Source organism: Rhinopithecus roxellana, chromosome 3 (genome assembly GCF_007565055.1).
Source record: "Rhinopithecus roxellana isolate Shanxi Qingling chromosome 3, ASM756505v1, whole genome shotgun sequence".
NCBI lineage: Eukaryota > Metazoa > Chordata > Mammalia > Primates > Cercopithecidae > Rhinopithecus > Rhinopithecus roxellana.
Genome location: NC_044551.1, coordinates 39,667,115 through 39,685,725, shown reverse-complemented (window position 1 = coordinate 39,685,725; position 18,611 = coordinate 39,667,115). Strand labels below are relative to the sequence as shown.

General features: G+C 41.3%; 1 protein-coding gene across 3 annotated transcripts in view; it reads right to left on the bottom strand.

Annotated features, from left to right (window-relative positions):
* Window positions 1-10,195: 10,195 nt before the first annotated feature.
* Window positions 10,196-18,611, bottom strand: part of GLRA1 (glycine receptor alpha 1) — a 99,860-nt gene continuing 91,444 nt past the window's right edge. For 2 of the 3 annotated variants that reach the window (XM_010358649.2, XM_010358650.2), the window contains 2 exons: window positions 16,679-16,825; window positions 10,196-10,644 (listed from right to left, as the gene is read on the bottom strand). In XM_010358649.2, the coding sequence (XP_010356951.1) occupies window positions 10,354-10,644; window positions 16,679-16,825 (438 nt within the window). In that variant the 3' untranslated portion in view covers window positions 10,196-10,353. Of the gene's footprint in view, window positions 10,669-16,678; window positions 16,826-18,611 lie in introns of all 3 variants that reach the window. The other variant, XM_010358647.2, reaches the window with a different exon arrangement.

Genomic DNA, 18,611 nt, shown 5'->3' with positions numbered 1-18,611 from the left:
TGAACCTAATGAACCATATAGTGTTTCAGGAAACATGCCCTAGCTATTGGAAGGTCGTATCTAACTTTTACCCCTTGTGGGTCATGATACATTTAACTTAGTAGCTACATTTTTGGAATAAAGGAAATGTAAAATTATTTGCAGAATAATAACCTAGGATTTGCTCTTCTGCCTAAACATCAAACTAGGGAACTTTTAAGACAAAGGGTACACCTTTTGTGCAAGTAAGTGGGCAAAATGAGGAAAACATGAAGGGCAAGTCCTTTGGGGATGACTTCCAGTTAATGCAGAAGTCATTTGCTTTGGCAAGGTTGGGTGAGACTCTGAGATTGCACACTCTTGCCCTGTTGGCAGAAACTAGCCCATCTTAAGTTAGTCAATGAATCCTGACTCAAAACTAAAAGTTGCTAAATCTAAGATTGAGTGTATAAATAAAATAACCCCTTCCTCCAGTGACTGCATTTATTTTGTAATCTTAAACTCATTTTGGAATGTTTTAAATTAAAGACAACTTTGCCATTAATGTTGTCTTAGCAATGAATTCTCTCTGTTGTCCTGTTTATTGCCAGTTTTCAAGTATGGCTCCAGTGTGTTCACAACTATGGCTGCAAGGTAATTTGGTCTCTTTCTATAGCTTCTCTAGGCCAGTCGAGTTTGAGAATGAGGTCTCCCTAAATGGCCTCTCCTGGGGGAGAGGACCAAGTGATTTGTGATTTGGAAGCACTATGGTATGTCTGAACACTTGACAAGTTAACGGTCACTGAGTATTCTAATCATGCACCAACCACTCTTCACCCTAAATGCACTACAAATTATTCATTGCAGTAACTTGCATCAGTTCTAGATAGGGTGATTTTTAATGAACAGGTCTACTGTGATGCTGATCTAGACAATGAGAGTGGAATACCCTTTGGCAGTCTTGGAATATCAAGAGGGCTTAAAAAGTATTAGGTTTTTGTATTGGTCACTTTGTGGTTCACTTTGTCCATTTCAAGTCCAAAGCAGTTGAAGACATGTTTTATCCAGTTTGTCAGACATACTTGGAGGCCTCTGAGGTCCCTGCTATGTTTGTTTTGAATTGAAACTAAAACTCAAGCTGTTTTTCCTTTTTTTAAACATTGCACTAACCTTTTGTCTAATAAGCACAAGGATCACATTGAGTAGGTATTTTATCTATACCCATTCAATATACTAAGCAGGTGGTACCCCCTTGGGATTTAATTTACTCATACCATTTTAACTGTGGTTAGTGCTGAAAATATAATGGCTTAAGTATTGGAAGATTGAGCCATTAAAATATGAAGTAGTATGAATTTAAAATGCTCTGAAGTACCTAGTAGGAACTCAATTTTTTAGCCTTTTCTATACCATTCAGGCTAAATTGACATGTTGAGTATGGTATGCTTTTACATGAGGTAGAGATACATCTAATGTGGAAAAAGTTGAGTTTAGCAAACTGCTTATTTGATATATAAACACCAATTTTAAAAAAGATTTGAGGCAATCTTGTTCTAAAGAATTTGCTTAAGAAATGTAGCTTTGTGAAAGAAACTATTCCTTTTCTGTACTTGGACTAGCAATGACTTAATACTAGCAATGACTTAATACCAGCAATGACTTAATACCAGTCAATTACATGTTTGTCTTTATTTTTTCTACTCATATTTGACTTCTTTTCCCCTCTATACCTTTTTTCTTTGTGGACCTGATTTTCATGCTTTGAATAGAGATGTTCGTTGGGAGAAGTAATTTCAGATGCAACTGAGGGTGTAAAAAAGGACATGCTAGACTATGTTTTCTTCAGGTCTGTTTACTATTTCAGTTAGATCAATAAAAGGTAATAATTTGGATCAAAAACTCTCCTTTAGAAACACCTTCATTGTACTAAGTATTGCCTTGATAACACATAGAAATAACTTGCTGAGAATCAGTATAGTGAGCTCATAGTAAAACCATGACTTTACCATACCTATCTATCCCCTTTCTAGTGGGTACCTAGCACAAACTAAATGCATAGTACTTACTGGTTCAAACTGACACTCTTGAAGATGTGAATTTCTAGTGGGTACTCTACTTCTGAGACAAAGGAAAAGTTAAGTTCGCTCAAAATAAGTACAGGAAAATCTGAGCTGGACTAAAGGTGTCAGCTAATGGAAAGAAGATAGAAAGCTGCTTTGTTTGTAAAGGAGTACCATTTTGGTTTGCCTTTGAGAACTGCTATACTAAATGAATCCTGACCCTTTAAGCTTTCAATGTACTCTAAATCTATCTTCCCAAACGTGTCTCCCATTGATTACACTTTATCCAAATGGATAATAACCTGGAATGTGCTGTCTATTTTTAATCTCCATATTTTTGCTCATACTGTTCCCTCTCCCTGGAATCTTGTCCTTATCTTTCAAAATCTCATCTATTTAGATTACTGCTCACATTCCATGATTTAATTTTTGCCCTCTCCATGGTACTCTCCTCCTCCTCCTGTTACTACATCCCACTTTAGTAGTGATATTGGTGCTTTTATTATCCCCTTCTATATTGTAGGAAAAGGGGCTGTGTTTTTACTCTGATGCCCTGCTTTCATGGTATACCGATTTTCCATAATAGATTTAATATATAGCAGGCGGAAAGACAGGTATAGGGAAGTTAAAAATCTGAATAGAAAAACTGGAGATTATATATGCATATGATGTTTTATGTAATAAAATATATTCTAGTTCTTCCTGAGCCCATTCTAACTTACACTTTGAAAGAAGATTAAAATGCTTTCTCCTAGCTAAGGAAACATTTCAAAAGTCATCCAAAGACATGTACTTGGACCTGGAGACCCACTAAACCAGACAGACCTGGGGTCACTAAATAGGGACCATTCAAAGAGTGCCACTTTTCTGAACAACATCCAGAGCCGACCAGAAGAGGTACTGTGCTGGCCCTTAAGTAGTAGCTAAGACATTCCTGACATCACTACTGTAGCTCATGGTTCTGTTGTGCCAAAGACCAAGCTAGATGCAACTGAAGAGACAGGTGAGGCCAAGTGGATTCTATGAAGCACAGTCATGGAGGCCTTGTCCAATGAACTCATGTGGCTAGTTTACACAGACAAAAGGACTTCAACACAAGCAGGAGCATCTTTTTGGAGAGGCGCAGCTCTGTTGACACGCTTCCCTTGTAATTTCATTTTCCTACTTAATGTCCAGAGCTTGGGTGGGAGTAAAGAGCCATTAGAAACTCCTCTGCTGGAATGAGACCACAATTACATAAATCCAGATAGTAAACTGCTATGGAAAATAACTTTTGTTTAGAATCTGAGCTCTAATGTCCCATCCTCCAAGAGACTTTGGATTGATTGTCTCGGATTCCATTGATAAAAAGCATACATAATATCCCTGTTGAGAAAGAGAGTGTTTTCTGATTATAAGAAGTGTTGAAACCATAGGAGTGCAGAAGCATTTCAGAAACGTTTCCAGTGTGAGGTCTTGTTTGAGGGTGAATATGGAGAGAGCTGGCTCAACTCCAGTCACGTCTGCTATAAATTGCTTTTTATTAGTGTAGTTAATGGTATGAATTTAGACAAACCCTCCAGTGGTCTGGAATGGTCCCATCTTTTCTGCTTTAGCTGCACTTAGAGTAACAGGAACACACCAGGGAATACATTGTTCAAATCTTGCTGGAAGTTTCTCACTATGATTACATTGGGGGTGGGGGAGGGGGGAGCAGGGAGGAGTCATTACAGTTATTTCTCTAAGGATGTTTCACAAGTTCTGATCTGATTTCTGATTCTTGCAGAGGCTTTGGCAGAGAATTCAGACAACTGCCATGGGAAGTGGGTTACAGCCTTCATAGGATACACGTGCTAAAACACCAGAGTGGAATGTCCTGATGAGTGATGGGATTCTCAGGTGAGAAGCTAGTCTTAGAGGCAAGTCATCCAGTGTTGTGAAATACCTTGACTTTCACGGAAAATGATTAAGATTGTGATCTCTTCGAGGGCCAAGACTCACTCTTCTTTTTTTAAATGTTTCCCTACCTACTCACCAGAAGGCCTGAGCTGGGGTGCCAAGCCTGATTCTAGAATACAATGAAACCTTTTACAACACACCATGTAGCTCTTCTTTTCTTCAACCCATCAAAATATTCAGTTTGGTTTTGAAGAATCTCCTGCAACTCCCTCTTTTTACAGGAGAGTAAATAGGCCAAGAAAGTGAAACAGCTTATCTATATTCCCATGAAGAACCTGAGGTTATACCAGAAGAAGGACCCACACCGCTCCCTGACCTGTGTACTTCAAATGGCAGGTGTGTTTAAATAAGATACTGGGTTTCTGGAGTTGCATAAGGAAACAAGTCTGAAGAGGAGGAGGTTAAAAGACAATGCAGGGAATTGTGGAGCCAGGTGGAGGTGGGAATGGGAGACCCATTATGCTTGGAATCAGTATGCAGCCAGCAGATGTCTTTTATCCCCAGGTTGGTTAGCTGCTACTGCTTTGTAGCTGGTTAATGGCCTATGTAGTATATAATTGCCATCACTGGGCTCTCTGAAGAGTATATTCTTGGTTTGCTATTCTCTACATTTTGACTTCTCGACCCAATGTTCCAGTGGAAACTTGGCAGAGCAGTGAAATTTCAAAGTGCATGGGCAAGACAATGAACAGAAATTGCAGCCTTAAAGCAAATCAGACAGGAGTTGTTATGTCCATTCTAGTCTAGTCTACCCTATTTCTCTTGGAAATAAATCAGCATCTTTTAATAGTTCAGTTTCATAAAATAAGAGGCACAAACTGATGAAACGGGATGCTGACAGAAAAGAGGCAGTGGGAGGAGTAGGGGGAAAGCAAAGGAAGGATAAGTAATGGTCTGTTAGCTGAAGGAGCCTTAGTATTAAAAATTATTGGGCAGTTTCTACTGCCCAATACTTTTCTACTTTGGAACTCATTTTGCTGTTCTAATGAATGACAAAGCACCTTAATTACTGCTTTAAATAGCCACATAGCTCCATTAAAACAACATGAAATAGCACCAACGTATGAGCAAACCTATTTACTGTCTCTACAACTTGAGAAATCCTTAGGAAACAACAGGATGATAATTGGTAGAGGTGTCATCTAGTATGGGCCCTTGTGAATCTAGGTTACTCAGACCTGGGTGAGATGTTTGTAGGAAACCTTTGACATTCTGGGATCCTCAGCTAAGACAATCAGAAAAAAGTTAATGGTTTCATTCTCTTAACACTGGGCTTGGTTGAGGAGGGCTTCATTTCAGGATTTTTTTTTTTTTTTAAGTTATTTATTTCTATAGGGATTTCAGCTTACCAAGGATGTTCTCCCTCTGCATTAGGATTTCAGGATACAATAAGGCCAAAGCCTTACCAACATACATGATTTCCCTTACACTGGTGCAAGTAGTTCTCAAGAGCAAGGCAGCTCAATTAAAACAAGTCGTATTTCTCCTACACCTCCCTTTGGTCAGGATTAGCACTTGTCTCTGGCTTCATAGAACTGCAAGAAAATAGGAAGGTTTTTTTTTTTAAATTTTTTTATTTTTATTTTTATTTTTTAAGACAGAGTCTCTTTTCACCCAGCCTGGAGTACAATGGTGCAATCTTGGCTCACTGCAACCTCTGCCTCCTGGGTTCATGTGATTCTCCTGCCTCAGCCTTCCGAATAGCTAGGATTACAGGCATCCACCACCACGCCTGGCTATTTTTTGTATTTTTAGTAGAAATGGGATTTCACCATGTTGGCCAGGGTGGTCTCGAACTCCTGACCTCGGGTAATCTGCCCACCTTAGCCTCCCAAAGTGCTGGGATTACAGGCATGAGCTACCTCACCCAGCCAGGGAAGGTTCTTAATTCAAATTTCTGGAGTTGATTTCTGAGAGAAGGAGCTCAGTGGTAGAAAAGAAGCTAAATTATATTTTAAAAACATGCTGTCTGCTTGCCTATTTAGAGAATTTTTGGGTGGGTTGGTTCAAGAAGGAATGATGTCATATATCAAGGGTAGAGGTCGATTCACTCTTTCTCAGCATACTTTACCAGCCCCCCAGAGTGCAAGCCACCTAGCCAACCCAGGAAACATAGCCCACAGAGAAAATCTTGTCTGCCTTTTCAGAGTCGGCGTGGAGGGTGGGTAGAATATGCAAAAGGTGCTCATTGAATAAGATGCTTTCTAGAGTGGTATTCATGGCTCCTTAACTGGGATTCCAGCCAGACTAGGAAACAGCTACAAATCTTAGATCTTGACTTCTGTCCTAAAACTGATACAGATTGTACCACCACCAAGCCTTGTGCTTCCCAGATTCTTCTAGTAAGGAGGCAGTTACTCCAGACATAATAATCACCCCTTCCATTTCAGTGTGTTGCAATTAACTAAGGAATCTAATTTTCACAGAAGACTGTTATCAGTGATGGTACCAGTTTAGATGGGGCATCAGCCCACTCTGTAATCCAATGCAGCCTCACAAAACACCATCTCTATATTTTATGATGCTCATAAAGATGTGTACTTTGAGGGAAAGGAACCATCTCTCATATTTATTTTTCTCCCCAGTATGAACAAAATAGCCTATGAAAAAGATTGGTGAGCTTTTGAGAGGGATTCATTTCTTATTTATTGACAGTTTAGAAGGAATAAATTGGGTCAAAAGACCAATCCTCTTGTTTTTTAGACTCAAACTAAAAATAGAGTTGAAATCAAGATATGACATACCCATATACACACAGACATACATTTTTTTTTTCCTTTCTATTCATGCCTGTTCTTGTTCATTCCTTAGAGTCTTAGCCAACAATGTTTGAAAGGACTAGAGGGTGTCAAAGTTTAGCCATTTATTTTGACTGTTCTTGAAATGAATGAGATACATTATAAGCTAATAAGTGAGAATCAATTAAGCAGAAATTTGGTCTGCTTAATTGGTATCTCCTAGATTTGGCTCCTAGGATTGGCTGTAGTTTTGGAGGGTGAAATCACCAATCCTCTATGCCAGTGTCCAATTCTCACACCATGTATAAATACTGGTGTGGTCTAGATAAGCAAAGAGTTTGAAAACTGGTAAACCATTCATTGTACCTAAATCAGTTTTTTGGCCACCATACCACTTGGCATCTGTAATCCCAAAGCATAGTATCCCCTGTGCTCAAACTGAAGAGGAAATTAAGAAAGTATTGCCCTGTTCATTGGAGCCACTTAAAGTAATTGGCTTAGGCTTATCTGGTTTGATATTTCCATAAAGATGAAATTCATGTAATTTGTTAAATCCTTACTACATTATACGTTGATGATAATGTCTTTTCCTTGGATATGTTTCCATTCTTAATTCATGATGATGTTTTTGACTTTGTAATGATTCATATCCTTTCCTCACCACCGTTCACCAAGAGGGGCAAAGAAAAAAGAAATCTGCAAATTTTTCAAAGGCAATAATGTGTGGGTCCATGTGTTTATGCATGTGTATCCACACATTCACCTTGGAGGGTTTAGAAATCAAAGTGACATTAAATTTTTGGTTGTGTGAATTTCCTGTAGACTAGCTTAAACACAGAATCATAGAGCACTTAGAGCTAAGAGGGAGTTTAGATACTATACTACTCTTCATATTGTGTATTTAGAGAAACTAAAGCCTAGTCCTTTACCCAAGGTCACTCAGCCTATTGTAGTGGCAGGACTAAAATCCAGGTTCTTTTCATTGCTATAATCACTCCACTCATGTTGATTTTCCATAAGGGACACTAGTTTGAAATAGTCTGAGAGAAGATTTCAGTGACATTCCCCCTCTGTGTCTCAAAGAGATTTTTCAATTGTTTGTTGGCTACTGTCAACCTGGCAGCTCCCAGTGGGCCCACAAGCTATTGAATATGGTGGCAGAAGTTCAAGGACCCAGCAGAGGTTGGGCAAATGGCCCAGTGATTTCTCTCTCTCAGATGGATTCCAGACACTACTTATAAGGAGGCTGGTTTGGAATCTGCAGATTTATCTGTTTTGAGTGGAGGCTGAATGTCTTAGAACAACGGCGTTGTCTTTAGTTTCTGCTGGAGCTCTAGCATGATTGTTGCCTGATTCACCAAGACTTCAGACATTCTGAATTTAGTCCAGTAAAGAGTAAACTAGGAAGAAGGGCTTAATTTTTTTAGATTAAAAAATGATTTTCCCTAAATAAAGTGAATAAAGTGCTAGTGAAAGGGCCTCTCCAAAGACTCATGCACCACTTGAGAATATAGTGCTAATGAAAGGTGCTGACGGCAGCTCCAAGACTGATGTTCTCATCTTGAAGCGTAGTCGTTCAAGTCCCTCTTTTAAACTTTTCCTCCGTTGGACACATGTTTGTGATGGGGGGAAGGGTGGTCTTCGATGAGAGACTTCTACCCACTTGGCTCCCATCTCCCAAGTTTTCTTAGAAAAATAAGATTACAGGTTCTATCATATCATCCAAAGCTGTAATACAGTTTAGCCTTTTGGTCTACACAGGCCAAGAGAAGGGAAGGCAATAATTTATTTTCCCTGGACCTGGATGTAAACACCTTTACCATTCAAGCCTCAAAGCCAAATCCTTTTTTGACTGCATAGTGCATTTTCCTTATGTAAATCTTTTTAGATCTTTGTCTTGACCTGCTGCTTTAGGACTGTATTAGTTATTGTGCCTGGGGGAAGGTGCTTTAGGGAAAAGTTAGGCTTCCAGTGTGTCTTCTCTGCTTACCACTCTTCCTCCATCCTGCCTCAAGTTGGAGATTTTTAAAAGACATATTTGAAACCCCAGGCCTCAGGACATACTGATTGTCAGCTATCTCAACATTCTATCTACACCTTTGATCCAAAGCTCAGACACTAAAGTGCAAAGAAAGAAATGGAACCCTGGTACTCTGGCCATGGGCCAAAGCAGGGAAAATGCTTCAGACAATGATGCCATTATTTCAGGCATAGTGCTGTTGACAGTGGACAGAGGCCTGCTGTCTCCACCTTGCAGACCTCCCATCTGTGATATCCATTTCTGTCAGCAGGACCATGCCCACCCCATCCCCCAAACTAAATTCATCTCCTGGTCCTTCTTTTTTCTGGAGTGCCCTAGCTGTCCCAGGACAATTCTGGCACTTCAGAATTGAAAGAAAAATATTTGTCTAACTTTCCTAAATGTTAAAGCACCTAAAAGGAAAAAAAGAGACTTACAAAAATATAACGGGGTCAGCCCCCAAACTTTGCACATTGTGATATATGATATGTCAAAATATAACAAACATTTTCTAAACATTACTATCTCTCCCCACCCGTTTATATCTAATCGGCAGCAGACTCAACACTGCCATTTCACCTCTTAAAACTTTACTCTGTAGGACCACTAGAGAATAATTGTATTTCACACCACTGACCCCACCTTCCCAAACATGCACTGAGTTGCAATTCCAAAGAGACTCTCCAAAAAAATAGACATTTGAAAAAAGTACCTGTTTACACTCAGTCTATCTGCATATTATTTTTCAAGATTTTTTTTTAACCATAAAAAAAGGTTGCATATTGGCAATATAATGAGAAAACCACGTTGGCCATTTCTGGGTGGCGGTGGAGGGTGAGTGGGACATTGTTGAAGCACAGAAGCAAGAGGGCTCAGAGAGGGACAGTTGTGGCCTTGAGATGTGAGGGTTGAGCTGGGGTTACCTACATTCTCAATCCTTGGCCTCTGAAATGTCTGTCTCTCTACCTGTCCCTGTTTCCACTACCCTTTCCCATACCACACAGCCTTCTTGAAGCAGAGGCAAAATGGCTTTTTGGCATGTGTCTGCCTGGGTCAGTTTGAAGACGGGTATGGCATTTGGAGGGGTATGATGTGGGACATACACCAGAGCAAGCTTATTTGTGACTGTTTCCACTCTGGGAAAATTTGTCCATTACTTCTGTGACTTTAAAAATTTAAGCAGTTACTAGGCTGATAGGTTAAGAAACAAATCTTTTGTTTTTGTGGTTTTGCATTAATATTAAGCATGAATATATATCATATATTACATTGCTTTCTTTCTGCTCTGGGGCAGACTGCGCTCTCCTTCCCAACAGGAAAACTGCACAGCCATGGACTGAGATTTTTGAAAACTATTATTTCCCCAATCCCTACCCCTGCCTTTACACCCTCCCTTCTTCCCAGCCCTCAGTTCCTATATTAGAAAAGTCCCTCCTGACCCCCCGCCCACAGCCCACCCGAGGTTAAATAGTGCCACATTGTAAAATTCATGCATCACTGCATTTTGCTATTGCACATATTGTAGAGAGAGAGTTAAGTGTGTCCCCTCCCTCTCTTCCCCTTCTCTTCCTTAGTCTCTCAGATTCCTGTGCTATTCCCATGTTCCCCTCTCCCAGCCTCCCCCAACCTTTCAGACCCTTCACTGGTTGTGGACGTCCTCTCTACGGACAATCTTGTAGATGATCCAGTAGAACATGTTGAAAATGAGAAAGGCCATGGGGAAGCCAATGCGGGATATTTTGTCGATCTTCTTGGCCCTCTGGATGAAGAGTTTTCGCATCTCCTCTGGGGACTTAGATGGTGCAGGAGGGGGGTTGGTGGTGTTATTGTTGTTGGCGCCCTTGACTGAGATGCCATCCTTGGCCTGCAGACAGGCTGGGCCCATCCCATAGGCAGAGAAGTTAAAGCGGCCTTCTCCAGCTTCATCCTCCTGGAAAAGATTCAACATGGGGCTCTACTTAAAATAAGACAGGGGCTAGGCACCCTCCCTGCAAGGCACTCCTTTGGGGGCCAGGCCATGCCCATCTGGTTCTCCTTGCTTTCCAGACTGCATCACTCTAGGTTTTTGGAGGCTTTTTGGCTGGCTGGGGAGTTCTGCCTTATAGAGGGGCGCCACTTGCCTGCTGAAACAGGTGCAAAACAGGGGATAGGAATGTGGTTCAGAGTCTGGAGACTTGTGTTCAAGTCCCAGCTGTATAAATTGCTGGCTGTATGACCATAGGCAAGTAATTTCCTTCTGTGAGTCTCGGGAATTTTTATTTCATTTTTTCTTCTACCTGGGGGATAAGATTCTCCCCACTACTCCACAAGTTTCTTTTGACCATCAGAGGTTATAATTGAGAACATATTCAAGGTTGTACCGGGTTTTACTTAGAAATTCGGAGGACAATTTGGAGAGATCCCCTGCTTTGCCTCTGTTGCTTCCTTGCCCCCTTCCCCATCCCATTCCCCAATTAATAGCTCCCAGGAGTGGGTGGTAAGGGGGATGGCTATGGGCCAGGATGGAGCAGGAGCTCTGGGCCTCACTTCCATTCTAGAAGCCAGGGAAGCCACAGCTTCTTCCTGCCTCCACGTTCCCACATCCCTGGCAGTTGTAACTTCAGACAGACCTCTGGATTTTTACTAAGTTTTCTTTCAAGACCTTTCATCATTTGGCTCCAACTTACCTTTCTAGGCCTTCCTTCTCCCCCGCCAGATACTTTGCACCCCTCCAGCTTTGTTTGTACATTTTCTCTTGTGCATTCTCATGTCCCTTCCTTATGCTCACTACCAAAATGCCAGCTGCCCTGATCCTTCTAGTTCATCCCTTTCCCAGGTCATGGTGGTCTTGCCCTGGTCTGAATCATGGAGGCCCTATTGTCTGTTCTCCTCATGTCCAGCTTTGTTATCTTTGCATGTGAGCTCTGAGGAGGAATTGAGAGTCTAATGTTTTGTTCTCAACTGAGCTGTTGATTCAGTGTTGGCACTGGGAAGTTTTATCAGCTCACATTGCCCACCTAGATAATGCTTTAAGGAAAGGAACACCATCTTCTGCTTGTTCCCGTGTAGGACCTGGCCAACAGAGAACAAGAAACTCAGTATAGGATCCACTGGTACCTCTCCATCTCTACTGTAGGACAGGCCACCTTCCGGTTTGTTTTGTTTTATTTTGTTTGTAGAGATGGGGGTCTCGCTATGTTACCCAGTCTGGTCTTGAACTCCTGGTGTCAAGAGATCCTCCTACCTCGGCTTCCCAAAGTTCTGGGATTACAGGTGTGAGCCACTGTGTCCAGCCCACCATTGCAACAGCCTCCAATCTGCCCCCACCACCCAACCCATCTGAGTCGTTACAACACAGATCTTGGTCATCTTTTGCTTAGAACCTTTTAATAGGCTGCCACTGACTTCAGGTTAATTAAAATCCTGAACATGATAAACAAGGCCTTAGAACCTGGACCCTGCCTGCTTTTCCAGTCTCATCTTGTGCCATTTCTATCTGGTGTCTTTGGTCACTGAAGTATTTCCTTATATTTGAAAATGTCATGGTTCTTTTATTGAGTTCCTTTCTTGCCTTTGTGCAAGTTGTTCTCCCTGCCTAGAACACACTCTCAACCCCATCTCTTGGCTCCAACTCCTCTTTCACCTAATTTTTCCTCAGAAGCCTTCTCTGAGCTCCCAAGTATAGGCTAGCCGTTCCTGCTGTGTGCTCTATAAGCTCTCTGTACATATCTCCATCTTTTTTTTAAAGCTCTTATCACATTGTATGGTAATTTCTTCATTAACATCTGTCTCTTATTAGATTATAAGCTCCATGAAAGTAGAGGCAAAGTCTGTCATGTTCACTGCACTCTCAACACTGAACATATGAACATAGTCCCTGGTTCATAAGCTCAAAATTTGGTATATGTTTGTTGAGCAAATGTTTACTTGTATGTCTTAACCAGCTTTAGCTTCCTTTTTTGTTGTTGTTTGTTTAAATGGAGTTGTATTTTTAGCACCAGAAGGGTTTGAGACATATGGTAAATGCTTAAGAAATCCTTGGAAAATGAATGAATCTTGTCCAACACCACTGCAGAAGTGAGGAGGAAGAGGATATGCTACATACAGTGCCTGGCAAACAGGTGTTCAGTAAGTACTTGTCTATGAATAGGGCAACAGTAGAAGATTCAATGCCAGGGCCAAGGAGAGGAGCTGGGGGGAACTGGCCAAATTGCTGGACCTAGTACTTAGAAGGGGGTCTAAGTCTGACGCTATTGCATTTCAATGAAAATCTCCCCTTGTTGGAGCTGGGGTGTTGTTTTTTTTTATTTTTTATTTTAAACTGGGACCTAGTTAGGTAGGAGGAAGCACCAAATTAACTTTTTATGCTGCTTTGGGTGAATTATTCTTTGCCTTTCATCTGTTAAACATGGGAATGGAAGGAGTAGAGGTTTGGATTGAAGGCCCCATCTAGCTAGAGGATAATCAATTTCATACTGTGTCTGGGAGAAAAATTTCCTAGGAATGACTGGCAAAAGTCTTGCTATTCTTATTGGAACCAGCAGGTGGCAGGAAATGCATGCCCAACTGCATCTAGAGCCGCTTGGAGCTGGAGCAGGGGAAATCTGGTAGTGTACTCTGGAACTCAGGGAGGTTGCTAGTAGTATGCCTGCTGAGTCTGGTGCTCACAGATATGGTTTCCTAATAATTTGCCTAAGGAGGCCGGCCAGAGAATTCGAGAACCAGATGCTTTCTGCACAATAAATGAGGCAACATGGGAAGATGGTGGGAGTTGGGAAAGCTGGCCAAGATCACAGGCTCTGGGAAATTCAGGCATGTAGCTAGTTCTTCTCCAGTCACCATCTGGGACTTAAAATCCTGTCTGCAAACTTCCTGTTAAAGAGAGGTTTCTGCAGAAGAAACTTGTACACTTCTAGTGTACAAATCACTTCCAGAGCGACTTACTCCAAAGGAAACTCTTCTTTATAGTGAGCTTAATTCTGTATCATTGTAATTTCTGATATTTGGGCCAACTTAAGAGCCCTTATGAATGAGATTACGTTAATTCAAATGCATACAAGGAGGCAGGCAGGAGAAATGTGAGTGGTAAAGTGAGTTGGGGCTGAAAAATGTCCCTGGTTAGAAGGGATGGTATTAACTGGAAAATGCATTCCCTACCTAAAGGCAGTTCCAGTGCACCAGTACCTTATGGGAAGCATACCCAGTGTGGCTGGATGCTGTGATTTTTTTCTAGTGAAGCCAGAAGTGTGATTTTTAAATGCTGACCCCTTAGTCCAGATTTTGAAAACACTCCAGGCCAAAGTAAAGATATTTGCACACCAAATTTGGCCTTCTGGCTACTAGTTTTTGACCTCTGCCTTGGAATGAGGCTTAGTTTTTATTTAAGATCTAGTAAATGCAGGGCCATTTTTATCTGCTTCAGGATGGACACACTGATGAACAGATGAGAACTCATGGTGGTATGGTTAATGTTTGGAGGAGAGTCTCGGGTCTTTCAGCACCTCTCCTGCCTTTGCCAGCAGTGCCTCATGATACTGGTGACTTGGCCTTGCTATTGTGGGTCTCCCTCATCAGTTGCATGGAAGGAGTGGATGGGGTGATTGCTGAGGTATCTTCCAGGAGGGAACTGAGCAGGAGAATCTGATCAAATCTAGCTAGTGGCCTTATTCACACTTTATCTGGCCAGAGAGATAGTGTTTGTTTTCTTCTAGTGTGTCAAACTGGTAGATATTTGGGGAAGGTAGAAGCAGCCTTTGAAAGTACCATAGGCCCACCATACTATATATCTTTAGGAGGCTCCATTCTCATTTTAGTCCATGCAAACAGCATCTATTGGAGCTGTGCAGTGCCCAATCAAAAGGGCTGGTGCTAGTAAAATATCTTGGACATGGTCTTTTCAAATTAGTGTTTTTAACAACTGTCTCTAGCAGACAAAATTACAAAAAGCAGCTAGTCTATGGGGGCGGTGGGAGAAAAGGAAAAATAAAATCCCAGAGATAGTTATGTTTGGTCAGTTTCTTTCATTCTTTCTTTTTTTTCTTTCTTTTCTTTTCTTTTCTTTTCTTTTCTTTCTTTTCTTTTCTTTTTCTTTCTCTCTCTCTTTTTTTTTTGACAAAGTCACTATGTTGCCCTCATTGGTTTGGAACTCCTGGGCTAAAGCAATCCTCTCACCTCAGCCTTCCTAATAGTTGGGATTATAGGCACAAGCCATCGTGCCAGTTTCTTAATTAGACTTTTTTTTTTTTTTTTTTTTAAAGCATCAGAGGCTAGGTATTAAATGGACAATATAGAGTAACTAAAACTAGGGGTCATTTAAGAAGTTCTATCTGGCTTGGTGAACCCAAGACAATTTCCTCCTTAATGTAGTTTAGAAGGATGGTGATATCTTAATTCCCATGGACATCTTCTGTCTTGGAATGTCGGCCTCCTCCCTGTGGTAAACTGCCAGAAGTTAATTGAATCAGATTGCTGATGTTTAAGAAACATACTGATGGAAATGTGTGTATATGTAATCATTTTAATCCTTGGCACTTGTGTGGCAGGAACAAAACTTAAAGCTACTTTGGCATCCCCTGATTTAATTCTCACCAGAGTTTCCCTTTATATGCACTTTGCACATGGAGAACCTGGGCCCAAGAATAGGCTAGCTCGAAGTCACATACTAAAGAAAACTAAGAGGCAGGGTCCTTTGTCACAGCACATTGCGCTTGGGCAGGCAACTATTTTGTTTTGTTTTATTTTATTTTTGAGCTTTACTGACTAATAGACAATGATTTTAAATAGGTCAGTCTAAAGCTTGTGGGACCTGGCACATTGCAGGTACGTGCTGTGACCTGCAACACTATGACAGGTCATAGTGTGTGGGTCCCTGGTTGCCCTAATCTGTCACTGGAAAAACTTCAGACTCTGTCTGGAGGCTTCTTCTTTATTGCTTTTAATGGCCAAAACTGCAGTTATTTTTGCATCAACCTAATCGTTTGTTTATCCTTTTGTTCATTTGTTTAACAAATACTTATTGCATGCTCACTGTATGTTAGGCATTGTGTTAGGCACCAGAGATAGAGCATGGAGCAAAAACAAACACGGTCTCTGCTTTTATGGTGCTTGCGATTTGGTGGAAGAGATTGGCTTTAAAAAATCACATCATTGAATTTATGCTTTTAAATCAGAATACATTTTTAGAAGTTTAGAAATTGAGTTCAATTAGAACATGGCATTTGCTAGGACACACAGTGTACTGGAAGAGCAGTACAGGGAAAGAGAACAAGATATTAAAAGTCCTGTGTGTATGTTTGAAGAACTAAGGAAAAAGCCAGGGTGGTTGGATCTTCTGGGTAACTAGTTATGGACCCAGGGTATGGAGCATTTTGCTCCAGCAGGCTGCACGCTCCCCATTAGCATTCTTTGGTCAGTGCACAACCTTGTGAACAGAGGTTGGTAACTTTTCAGAGGTGCCCTGTCAAATATTCCTTTTTTCAATCCCTCATATGGAGAGAGAACCCACTCTGGCGGAGATCTTGCTTGTTGCCTCTTTCCTGGAGGCAGGAAGCAAAGGCCTGAACCTGGGCATTCTACTTTAAGATCTCACCTTTTGTGGTGCAATTGTCTTCTGGAATCAAGCCTATTAAAACAATGCAGGCTTGCAGAAAAAAGCCAACGGACATCTCCCAATCTTTTAGGTTTATAGTTAGTTATTTTCTTGACCCCATCAGCTTCTAATTAATTAGTTCTGGCTTTAGGTATAACTTGATAATTTCTGTAGTGTTGCTGTTACGATTTGAAGAGTGACTGCCTATAGACCCAACTCTAGGGCATTATTTATGGGAGGAAAAGCTGAGACCTCTAGGTCTTTAATTCCTATTTCTAACCTGCCTTGCACATTGAGAAGGGTGGACCATTGAAACAAATAACACAAGACAAGACTGCTTAGAAATCTTTTGTTCACTACCAGCTGTCCCTCCTTAGGCAGTGACCCAAAGGCCTACCTTGTGATGTCTCCGCTTCCTCCTGAATCGGAGCAGCTCTTTATGTTGCCGAGACACAAAGTTAACGGCAGCATATTCTAGTAGGGCTGAGAACACAAAGAGCAGGCAAACTGCCATCCAAATGTCAATGGCTTTCACATAGGACACCTAGAGTGGGGGTGGAGGAGAAACACAGGGAGGTGAGAGCAGGGGAGTGTAAAACATTAAGCTCTTCAGTAATTCCCCACATCACCCACTGCTGTCTGCTCCTCAGCTAGGTTATTAGGGTGGAAGTAGAGAGGAAAACAGAAGAGAAATACATCAAACAGACTGGAAAGAATATTGGGGTAAATAGATTATGGTACCTATGAGAGTACTAAAGAGAGGACGGTGGTATATTTAGCATTATCACTTAGAACAGAATGCTGTGTTTTGTTTAAGGGTGATCGGAACAAACTGTTGTACTGAGCATTAAAAGTGAATGAAGGATGTCAGCAAAAATTACATCATAAGGACCTGAACATTCCTCCAAAAAATTAATGAGAACACTGGAAAAAAATTGTCAGTGCCAACTTTTCAGACTTCCACTAATTACCAAAGGCTTATATCAGTCCTGTCAACATTTATTCAAGAAAATCAGCTGAATCTTAATAAGAACAGCAAGTTCTGTGGCATTGTTCAAAAGTGTTATTGAGATATAATTCACATACCATACAATTCTCACATTTAAAGTGTACAGTTTAACGATTTTTAGAATATTCACACATGTGTGCAACCATCATCATCCGTCAATTTTAGAACATTTTCATTACCTCAAAAATCTGTTACCGGCCGGGCGCGGTGGCTCAAGCCTGTAATCCCAGCACTTTGGGAGGCCGAGACGGGCGGATCACGAGGTCAGGAGATCGAGACCATCCTGGCTAACACGGTGAAACCCCGTCTCTACTAAAAATACAAAAAATTAGCCGGGCGAGGTGGTGGGCGCCTGTGGTCCCAGCTACTCGGGAGGCTGAGGCAGGAGAATGGCATAAACCCGGGAGGCGGAGGTTGCAGTGAGCTGAGATCCGGCCACTGCACTCCAGCCTGGGCGACAGAGCAAGACTCCGTCTCAAAAAAAAAAAAAAAACCTGTTACCTTTTAGCTATCACCTCTCTATTCCCCTAGCCATAAACAACCACTAATCCATATCTTATATGAATGAAATAATACAATATGTGGCCTTTTATGATCGGCCTCTTTCACTTAGCATAATATTTTCAAGGTTCATTCACATTGTAACATGTATCAGTATTTCATTCCTTTTTATGGCTGAATAATACCCTGTTTTATGGATATACAACATTTTGTTTATCCGTTAATCAGTTAATGGATATTTAAGTTTTCTACCTTTTAGCTACCGTGAGTAATGCTGCTATAAACAACCAAGTACAAGTTTCTGCACTGACATGTATTTTCATTTCCCTTGGAGCTTTGTGGTGTTTTTGCCCTATTCCTATCCTAATCTATCCAGCTCCATGGTAGCCTTGAAAACCAACAGCTGTCTGGAAGCCATTGGATGGAGCAGAACACAGTTGGAGCTTCTTCAATGCCTCATTCCCAGAGAGTTATCATCATTTGATAACCTCATGGTTCCCTGAAAGATGCCACTCATAAGGCTGTCTTTATTTGACCTGATTTGGAGCTGTCCCTGTGTGAACAACCTTTTCTTTGAGGGCATTCATCAAAAGCGATCAATAGTAATTGCTACCTGAGGCAGTTGGGGCAAAATAATAAATTAATCAAAAAGCTGAAAAGGAAAAGCTGGGTAATGAGATGTTTATAGGGGGCTCTGGAAAGCTCTGACATATTCTTGGGAAACTGTGTGCAAGCTTAGAGCTGTGTGCATTCCCGGGAAGACCTGAGATGGCTCTAGGCACTCACCTTTGGCTAACCTTGATAGTCTGAGCAAGCAGGA